The sequence below is a fragment of the Solanum stenotomum genome, chromosome 2, assembly GCF_019186545.1.
Source record: "Solanum stenotomum isolate F172 chromosome 2, ASM1918654v1, whole genome shotgun sequence".
Classification (NCBI taxonomy): domain Eukaryota; kingdom Viridiplantae; phylum Streptophyta; class Magnoliopsida; order Solanales; family Solanaceae; genus Solanum; species Solanum stenotomum.
The window spans coordinates 59,872,310-59,883,856 of record NC_064283.1 but is presented as its reverse complement, the minus strand read 5'-3'; the positions used below and the strand labels follow the sequence as shown (position 1 = coordinate 59,883,856).

The 11,547-nt window shown below is 28.1% G+C and overlaps 1 protein-coding gene across 1 annotated transcript; it reads right to left on the bottom strand.

Annotated features, from left to right (window-relative positions):
• Window positions 1–2,628: 2,628 nt before the first annotated feature.
• On the bottom strand, window positions 2,629–3,913 carry LOC125856944 (uncharacterized). The gene is made up of 2 exons (XM_049536604.1): window positions 3,843–3,913; window positions 2,629–3,134 (listed from the first exon to the last, which is right to left on the bottom strand). Exon 2 carries the CDS (start codon window positions 3,124–3,126, stop codon window positions 2,629–2,631), a length of 498 nt encoding a protein of 165 aa, XP_049392561.1. The 5' UTR covers window positions 3,127–3,134; window positions 3,843–3,913.
• Between the last annotated feature and the right edge of the window lie 7,634 nt (window positions 3,914–11,547).

The window sequence follows — 11,547 nt, the reverse complement described above, 5'->3', positions numbered from 1 at the left end:
ATTGGGTACAAATTTAAGAATGAATGAAAGAAAGATTTTTGAATTTATTGACCTAAAACAAATCATAAAAAATGTGTGACTTTTCCTTACACATGATTTCATGTAGGGTAAAATAGAAATTGTAATTACTAAATATAAAAATGTGTTATCTCTTTTTAACGAACTAAAAAAGAAAGAATGTCACATGCATAAATTGAAACCAAGTTAAAATATTTATTGGTTAACGATTAGAACATATTTTCCCAACTATTTTCGGAGAATAAATTTTTGTTCCATTTTACATAGTTCTAAAATAAATCTAACTACCAAATAAAACACTACAATTGATTAATATTAGTAATATTTTGCTATATTGAAAGGAATAGTAAGTTTGATGTGGTAGTTCATATTTTACTGTGCCTCCTAGTTGTTGTAATCATTTCATTTATTCTTGTGAATGTGATGTTAATTACTATTGGAGAAATTAAAGTTTCCAAGGCGACTTCTTGGTTATTTGAAATAGGACACTTTTTAGCTTAAAGAAGAAAAATTGGATGTATTTGTTGCTCCATCTCCTATAATAGGTAATGAATCAAATAATTTAGAAATTTGTGGTTAGGTTGTTAACAACAATGTTTATTTTAGGATTTCCATTATTTCTCTAAAATTCTTAATCAGATGTTTCGGGTTCAAATTCTGAGTATGAAATTATTTTTGTTAGAAAGTATTTCACCTTATAATGTTAAATTATTCAACGCAAATCCAAATTTAATCCAAATTCAATACGTATATCAAACATCTGAGGAAAAAGAAACTCGATTTTCAACGATTACATGTGTCCTTGTTTGCTTTACTCTTTATAGTCTTTTGAGCCTAAGGTCCTAAGGTCTATCTATGCATGGAAATCACTTTATAGACCTCTAAACGTGGATGCTACGACAAGAATTTAATACTTCCTTCATTTCACAAAAATGATCTAGTTTGACTTGACACGGAGTTTAAGAAAATAAAGAAAACTTTTGAATCTTGTTGTCCTAAATTAAAGTTATGTCAAATGTACAAAATTGCCCTTTAATCTTGTGGCCTTAAACATGCCACGTGGAAAACTGAAATTAAAATGTTATCATCATTCTTTTTGAAGCAAACTAAAAAAGAAAGGAGGTCACTCTTTTTTAAACGGAAGGAGTAATTACTAACATGCTTGATCCAGTGAATCACATCACGTTCTTTTAGTAAAATTAGTTTGATGTTTGTAGGATGATTTGCACTATCAAAATCGTAGCGGGATAAATGGGTTTATTGGCGCTATTTAAAAGTCAATTAGTTATAATCCTAATATAAATATTGAACACCAAGCGAATAAAATCATAAAAAGTAATTTTTTGTTATCATGATGAGTGGGGGTCGGGTTTGCTCTAGGGTGACCTCCACAAGTAACCAACAAGGGTGGATGCAAACTTGCAACAAATAATATGTCTGACTTCATAATTTTGAACAAATACAATAGATATAATACTAAAATTCACAAAATTTAAATTCTGAAATCGCTAAATTAAATGTCAATTTAGTAATTTGACTTTAGAGATTCATGTTTTGTGGAACATGAATGAGAACATTATTGATTCTTCTAGAATGTTGTGGGGTTAAAAAAAAACAAGAAGAAAATTATTTTTTTAAGAAAGAGATGGGGTTTGTTGGGGGAATGGGGGTTGGTGGAGTGGAAGAAGGGGAAGGGGGTTCTCAAATGTGAAAATGATTTCAATTTTATGAAAGAATTAAACGATGAGTCGTTTGAAGTGAAATCTCATGTACGATTCTATAAAGTGAGTTTATCTGTCAACTTTTCTACTTGGTGGGGGTGGTTTTCTCAGAGTGAAGGCCCATTGGGCTGGTTGCATAGACCAATTAAGCCCAAAACTTAACCTAATTGTGTCTCCAAGCCCAAATGGTCTCATTATGTTTGCAAGAGCTTATTTTAGCTGCTGAATTGGAAACTTTAGAAAGTTTTGGGTTTAAAAAAATGTTTTGTTTATGCTAAAAATCAACATGTTGAAATGACATCAACTTATTATGATTATGTGATTTAATGATATATAAATACATATTAATTAAACTTTGATAAGAGTAGAAGTTTATAAACAAACGCATATCGTGCAATTATTAGTTTGATATACATATTCCTTTTGTTCAAGGGTTCTCTTATTGCAAACCTAATTATTTTTAAAAGTGAAAATGATATTTTGAGATTATGGTCGGACTCGGAGCTATCATGAGAAGTAATGGTTTGGTAGAACACAACAATCTTAATCTAAATCCTATATTTTTTTTTGAAAGATTCACTGAATATATACATATAATAAATTTCAGAATTATTAATTTACAAATTCAAAACTCATAAACTTTAAATATATATTGAATCGCTATGTTCGAGACCTATTAGTACTTCAATCCTCAAATCCTATAAAAACCACAACAAATGTATCATCGGCAATGCCATTCCTTGAGGTTTATTATATCACACAACATTATAGTAACCATACTAAATCAAACAAGAATAAAATCCCAAAGTTAGGTCAAAGAAAAAAACCAAACAACAATAAAACTTAAAACATTGTGTTATTGACTTCCAAATTTTAAACTCCCTTCCCTCTACTTCAAACTTCTAGTAGATTTTTTCCCCGCACTTTCGATGAATTTAACATTTTGTTGACCATTCTTATTTGTAACCTGCTTTCTGGAAGTATCGATCTTATCATAACCAGTGATGTGAGTCTGTCCTGACCTTAAACTCTGTGTCCAGTCAAATTTTGATGGACGAGTACTAACCATTCTCTGCATGCTATTCAACGCCTTCTTAGAAATCGGACGACGTGCTTCTTTCTTGGTTTCTTTTATTTCAATCTTTGTCCCTCCTTCCATCTTTATATTTATGTTCACTTCAGAGAGTGCTTTAGTGTTTGTACCTCGCGTATTATCTCTTGTACCATGATCATCAATTGATTTCTTTGTGTTCCTTTCCTCTTGGTGTTTGTAAAGCCTATGTAATCTTAGTGCTAATTGGCAAATTCCTTCTTTAATTTCATCCTCTAAATCCCTCTCAACATCCCTTTCGAGCTCTCCTCTAATCTTCATCTCAATTGAATTCATCTTTTCAACTAAATGCTACAAAGAAAAAAGTTTGTATTAATTATAACTTATTAGTTACGTAGCTTATTATCATAATCACAAAATAAATCCATCACCAATTAATAAGCCAAAAATAATATGCAATAAAAAAAGTGAAACCAAAAGTGTAACATAATTCGAGGGACAAATAAGCGGACGATTCTTGGAACTATCGATGCTATTATATAACTATTTTAAAAAGGTACAAGTTAAAGTAAACATCAATTTGATGCAAGAAATTAAGCATTAAAACCATCATAGTTCAAGTTCAAGAATTGCGCACTTACAAGTCAAATTATGATAACAAATCGATACTAATATAAATCAAAGTAACTATCAATTTGAGACAAAAGGCAAGTGTTGAAACCCTCAAGTTCAAGTTTCCAATGAAATATATTTACAAGTGAGATTAGGATAATAGATCGATATTGCTATATATCAAAGAAACTATCAATTTGTGACAAAAAAGTAAGTGTTGAAAACCTCATCGTTTAAGTTTCAGATCTACTTACAAGTCGAATTGTGATAATAGAATATTGTCATATATTAAAGTAAATATATTTAAACTCAACAAGCTCATCAAGATCCAAACCAACTTATAAGAAAAAATTGTGACAATAGACCGATATTGATATGCTAATTAAGCCCATGTGAAGAAATTGAGAAGTTAGATATATACATGAACCAAATGCACTTACATAGACAACTTTTGGAGTACTGTACACATTAATGGTTCATACAAAATCTTATGATAAAGTTTGTTGGTTTTCTAGTACATTTATATATGACTAAAAATTGATGTAGACTTTTAGAGTTTTGATTGGCCACCAGCCTTTTAAACATGAAATGACAGTTAAAGGTAGTTATTTCAGTTGGATGATTCAAAATTAAGTGCCAAATATCTCATGATATAATTGGAATTTTGGAGGGATTTTTAAAAATAAATCTATGGATTTTATTAGAAAGCTTGTGTATCTTTTTCTCTAACTACTTGACTTGAAAGACATTTGTTTTGGTGTCAACTTAAAGTAAAATCATGTTTTTTTTTTCTTTTGTAGTAAACTATTTTATCACATGGTGTTGTGAATATATGTACACTTCACTATTGAAAGAAGCTTTTGGAATTCACTAATTTGAGTCTCAAGCTTAGTTTGTAATTGGTGATGTATCATTTTCTAAAATATTATTCTTACTAGAGTTATTTAAGTAATATTCACAAGAATTAATTGGTGAAATTCATGCTTTGGGCCTTAAGTAGAGGAAAACTTATTCATTATAGGGAAAATTATACATAATAGCAAACATTTAAATCAAAATAAATCCTATATCTACTGTTTCATATACTTGTATTTCGCAGCAAACGTGCAGCTAATGTTACACCATTTTTGCCATTCAGTTGGGACCCATGAATTTAAAAAAAAAAATGAAAGATTTATTTTATACAAATTCCTTCACTATTTTTTCTCTCCCATTTTCTTTCAATTTCTCCTAAAATCTCTCTCCAAATTAGTTTTATTTTAGGGAAAACAACACAAATCTCACTGGTTTAGGAGCTAATTACCTTCTTTCCCATGAGTTTGCAATATTACCAAGCCTACCATAATTTGTTCTGCGGATACACGTATCAAACGCGCCTAGATACATGTATCTTGATAATTGCATCTAAATAAGGAAGGTAACTGATACATGTATCTCGATAATTGTTTCTAAATAAGGAATGTAACTGATACATGTATCTCGAATACATGTTAATTAATCAGATACATATAATTAAGTTTATTTAAATAAGGAATGTAACTGAAATACATAAATTAAGGAGGAAATAATACGTATAACATCTTTGGAGTATCTACAGCTCATAAGAAAATATTTTAAAATTTGAATTTTTGTGTATATGATATGTTCATTATATGTATCTAAATTATTCTTTTATGTATCTGACATTTCTTCTATGTATCTAATATATACTTAATGATTAGATGTATTGATCTGTCCATTCTATGCACCTAAACTGTTTTTCTATGTATCTTATAACCAACAAAAAAATGTCCAATTTTAGCGGCGATGAAATGGCTCCCTTCTTCGACTTCCTCGATGTTGTGCGCCATAGTTGATAATGAAGTCAATTGTGTTGGTTGCTATGACTGGATTTTTGGATATTTATGAATTAATCATAGTTGTGATTATTAATTAGTACATGGGTTAACCCCAAAATCAATTCCTAGTATCTTTTTGATAGATATCCTCACCTTTCCTCCGATCTTACTTGTGGTCTTGCTAGCTTCTCTGTTGGTATGGCCATCGGAGTGTTAGTGACGCTAGGAGAAAAAATATGAAAGAGAAATAATTAATTTGGTGTCAAGGTATAAATTATGGAGAGAATTAAGTGAGTAAATAATTGAGGACTCTATTTTAGGTTAATTTTAAAGTGATTGATCTCAATGTATTTTACTCCAAATTTGGTATTAATAAATCCTAGTTTTATGGAATTGTTTATTTGATTGTATCTTTTAAAATATATGGTATAAAATATTAAAAGTGGTAATATGTGTAATTGTTTAAGAGTAGAGATAAAATTAGTATATATGATAGTGGTGTATGTCTAGTTAAGTAGTTTTTCCTTTATTTTAATCGGTTGGGCCCCACACATTTCAAAAAATGGAAGATTTATTTTTATACAAATTCCTTCACTATCTTTTCTCTCCCAGTTTCTTTCAATTTCTTCTAAAATCTCTCCCCCAAGTCTGTTTTTTTTAAATATATATATTTTCATCCTATACACTTATAATTATACAAATACAGATCTTCCCCTACCCAGTTCTCTCCCCCAAGTCCGTTTCTTTCTCGTTTTATACAAACACAGATTATACAAATTACAATGTATAATTTGTGTTGTATAAAACGAGAGAGTTCTAGATTTGACATACAAATGTTTTATTTCAATTCAATTGTCTACAAATTCAAATTTTATGCAGATAAAACACAATAATTGGTACATATACATAGTACTTACATATATACAATTATCTAACCGATATACATTTACAATTGTTGCGCTTTTATACAAACGAGAGGCCAGTCAGTGATTTTATACAAATATGCTCTTGTCAGCGAGTTATACAATCTGATGCTCCATAGCAAACATAAAATTTGCTATGGAGCGCAATTATGCAAACTGTAGTTATAGCATACAAATATGGTTTTTATTTTTGCTAAACCTAAAATTTACTCTTAATTATATATACAATTAAATTTTTCTATAACAACATCGTTTAGCTAGATATTGTTTAGCTACATGTTATAATGACATATTGTTATAATATGATATAGCATAACAAGAACAATTATTTTAAAAAGAACTTGATCATTATACTGAAATATTGTTATAGAAGATGACTATTATAAAATAAAGATATCTTAGTGAAATAATATTACTAAAGGTGCATATTATGGAAATCTTTGTCTTCCATAGTTGAAGTGAAAGGTTTAAACTTCAGATTTAATTAATAGATTCCACTATTAAAATAAAAATATTCAGATACACAAATATAATAAAATTATGTATTAAAAATACCATTATTTTCTTGGCTTCTCTATATCAAATGTTAGGATAATGACTTCATGGATTATGTCATCGTACCCTGCACCTTTATTTTGTCAACGTTACGTAAACATTTCACATGTTTATATAAAAAAAATAAAATTATGTATTAAAAATACCATATAATAAAATTACGTATTAAAAATACCATTATTTTCTTGGCTTCTCTATCAAATGTTAGGATAATGACTTCATGGATTATGTCATCGTACCCTGCACCTTTATTTTGTCAACGTTACGTAAACATTTCACATGTTTATATAAAAAAATATTGTTATACCCTCAATTAGGGACTGTTTGATTATAGGGATTAGGGTGTGTATTCCGGTTTAAAATTTGAAATTAAATTCATCCAATATTAATTGTGGATATTAGCTAAAATAAGAATGAAATGTATATCAAAACCATGAGATTATCTACTCATAAAGAAGGTAGAATTATCTATATCTATATTGGTTATAAACCCTAATTATAACGATAAAAATATAATCTTGAAATATAATCTTGTGATAACCTATTTTTGAACCAAACGACTCCTTGAAGAAAAAAATAACGTTGAGAATGAAAGTCAAGAGGGGGGGGGGGGGAATTAAAATTTCCTTTAGTCGACTTCCTGTAATGGTCAATCGACTCACCTGCACGTTAGTAGAATAGATAAACAGTAATAAATATTGCAGTAAGTAAATAACACAAATAGTTTTTATACTGGTTTGAAACACCGATGTGGTGCCTAGTCCAGTCCCCTTGGGTTTCAAGGGTTTCCTTTAGAGCTTGTTGAGAACTTGGGTGTTGCAGAATGTTACAATTGAGAGCCCTGCCTGATATGCAAATCATATCTTCTTCTTCGACACAATCTCTACCTGTATAACCTACACTCAGATCTTTCTTTCTCTTTTCTTTTCAATTGTTCACTCAAATGTGTACAAAGTTTTATGAAAGATAAAAGAAGATTACAATATAAGTTCAAGTGAAGTGCGTACTTCACTCCTAAGTCTGAGAGGGTATTTATATGAACAAATTTGTGCTCTTGTAAGGACAACCCAAGGGAGTTATACTTCAATCAAGGATTTGAGGAATCCCTTGATTGAGGTGATTTATTGATCCATGTCCATATCAGATATGTGCATGGTAAATCACATTCTGTCCTTCTTAATAGATATGACTCGATTATGTGCTTGGCTGGAGGATTCATCTTGACTCTTGGCTTTGATCTGCTTTCTTTTCTTCTCTTGACAGCTTAGTTCTATTCTTGGCTTGCTTGATGATTTCTTGATCTGCCAGCAATTCATCTTGACTCTTGGCTTGATTGATGATTTTCTCGATCTGATCCTATCAATCACAATTTGCTTGATTGATCTGCTGCCAGCTTTAAGTTGTCTGTTAATGATTCTTAATTCCTTTGATTATGCCCTTCCCTTTTTGTAAAGTTGTAAGGATCAGAACATATCCCATTCCATGTTTGTGTTGTTCTACTTGGATTCAGAGGCGGATCCAGGATTTAGAGTCTCTGGGTGCCAAACAGACTCATCGCCTAAATTAACTTTATGTTTGATTCGAATTTAATTTTATATGACAAACCAATCAATAAAATAGGAATAAACAACATGTATAAATTTTTTAAAAAGTGCTTGTAGGTTGTTTATGAAAAAATTATGGTGGTTCATAATGTTCATTTGTCAAAAATCAAATAAAGATAAATATATTAATATTAATTTTGATTTAAAGTCAAATAATTACGTATTTAAAAAAGAGTTAAACTAAGATAAATTAAGATATCTGTGTTTAACCTCATACAAAATCAATTGTATTATTTTTAGGATAACATAAATAATTATTTAAAATTACTTGTCAATCAACAAAATATAAATATAACTAACCAAATTTTCTTTTTTTCATTTTACTCTCTCCATTAATTTATAGGTTATTTTTTGTTCTTGAAAGTCCAAGCTATAAGGTGTATTTTTTTGTTCCTTTTTTAAAATTATATAAACATGATAAGAATCACACCTAATAATGTTTTTGGTTGAATTGCAACTTAGCGAGAAGGCAATATTTATGAACAAATATAAGTTGCAATTCTTATCATGTTAATGTAATAATAATAAATATTTTCTAATATTCTAATTAAATTTCACGTAGCTTGAATTTTAAGAATAAAAAAATATCATATAAATTGAGAGAGTATGTATATATGTAGGAGTTTATGGATGATTTTCGATTTTGGGTTACATGAAAATAGTACCAAAACTTATATAATTATTGGTTAAATTTACTGATGATCTTTCTATTATATTTTCTTGTTGTAGAATATTTGATGCATTTAAGTGTTTATGAAATTATTGAGAAGAGAAAAAAACAATTTATAGCTCTTTCTATTAACTATTAACTTTTTCTTTTACTTCTTTAGGAAATTATAAATAAAAATGATAGCTTACTATATTAATCTTTAAGATAAATATTTTTGGTTATTTTTTTACAAATTTTGTTTACACTTTCAAGAAAAATTAATTGTTTGGATAATGAAAAAAATTTAACAAATTGTTGTTTAATTTTGTTAATTGACAAATAATTTTTAATAACTATTTTTAGTAAAATGTAAATAATTAATATAGGATAGAAAAATAATATCTAATGTTAGGAGTAGGATGAATTAGGCTAAAATTCATACTTATAAAATTATTTAAAGATAAAGAAAGTAGCAAATAATTTGAAACAATGGTAAAAAAGAAAAAAAAGAAAAAGGTCGAAAAGCTATTACAATATGATTTATGAGAGGAGCCTTAAGTTTTAAAAAAGAAAAAATGAAAATGTGTCAAAACGGGTTCAATCCCGCGACCTGAGGCTCAAACATTTGGCCTTTTACCACGGGCACCAGAAAGTACTTTGGTACCGAGGGTGACGGGTTTATTATTTATATATAGACTGTGTATATATATACCTATATAAATAAAATTTCCGTCGAAGCTCGTGGGTGGCATGGCACCCCCACCCGCCTGAGTAGATCCGCCCCTACTTGGATCATTTCCTTATTTAATCTTCATGCCTTCTTGATTTGCAGGCTGCTTGATTTCCTTCCTTTTTGATTTCATGCGAGTAGATTATGAGTTAGCTTGTCATTATTTAGAATATCATAAGTTAACAAAGAAAAAATATATATTTCTTTCACTAACGGTGCTAATTTACTATTTAATATCCTTATTGAAATATATCTCTAATGTCACATTACTTAATCAATTTTTTTATAACTCTAAAAGTAATTATTTCTTCGTTTTTTTTTTAAAAAAAATTTGATTAAAAAAACTTATTACCTTTTTCATCTCATATTAATAAATATGACGGGCATCGGCTCATGAACATCAATTCCCCAATTTAATTACTTCTACAATATTTGAACAGAAGATATGAAGAATCGAAGATAATCGATAACATCTTTATAATCTAAGTGATAAACGAAGAGCTTTCGTCCTTAAATTGTTTGATCAATTTATATACTATACATCCAAGAAGATGCAAATTGTTATACATGCAATGTACCATGTATATGTACTATAACTATTTTTTATATATATATATTTATTATTTATTATTATTATTATTATTATTTTTTATTTTTTTTTTGTTGTTGTTAGTTCTTTTAAAGTTAAGACTATGATTTTGACAACATAGATATATCAATTAATTCTAATGATATTATGATGTGGGATCATTGTCTAATCTAAAATATTATTACAATTTATAGGTAAGTAATCATTCTCTCTGAAGTTCAAGGATGATATAGATATGGAATTAATTAACACAAAAAGTCAAAGTTTTTATGTTCATTTAAAAACTAATTCGAAAATTAATATAACTAATATTTATTCAATTTAAAAGATTTTTATACTATTTTAATAACTATATAGTAATAAGTTATAGCGGGTCATTTAATTTACTTTATTCATCATATAACTAAACTTATCATGAACAATTATCAGTAATTATCTCTTTTTGCAACTTTATTAATATTGTGATAATTTTATATTATCAATGTATAAAAATAAAATTTATTAAAATTAGGATCAGAATAAGGGAAATTCAGCATTAGAAATGAGATAAAAGAATAAACCTAACAAAAGAATAGATTCGAATCTTTGGTTTTTGAATATTCCATTTGTAAGAGAACTAATTGAGTCAGCCACGACACATTATTATTCGACATGACATAGTGCAATTAATAATTATGCAAAAACTATTCACTTGAAATGTCAACACTATTTTATTTTTTGGATCAACGGTCAAAAACTTATTGAAAATATCTCCTTTTTTATTTTGATATTTAAATTATTAAGTATATGAGTATTTTGCTTGAACTCTGATAAAATATTTATTGAAACACACTTTAACTATTAAATAGTCATTTTTCAAATGTTTATTGAAAACACACGTCACATTCATCGCTATTTTTCTTCTTCTAATTAATTAATAGGGTGATTGTGGAATTTATTGTATTTCATCTGTCCCAAATTACTTGTTCACTTTTGAATTGACACATCTATTAAGAAATTATTGACATAGCGAGTTTACTATTTTACCCCTATTAATTATGAAGTGGGTTAGTTAAAAACTTAAGATTTTCAAAAAGTTATAGTATTTTTTTTCAAAGTAATTAATTGAATGTATAATATGTAAAAAAATATTGTCATTTCTTGATTTGTCAAAATGAATAAGTAATTAGGAACAACTAAAAATGAAAAATGGAAAAGTAATTAGAAACAAAAAGAGTATTGATTTGTCCTCTCTTGTTCCTTACAAAATGAAATTTA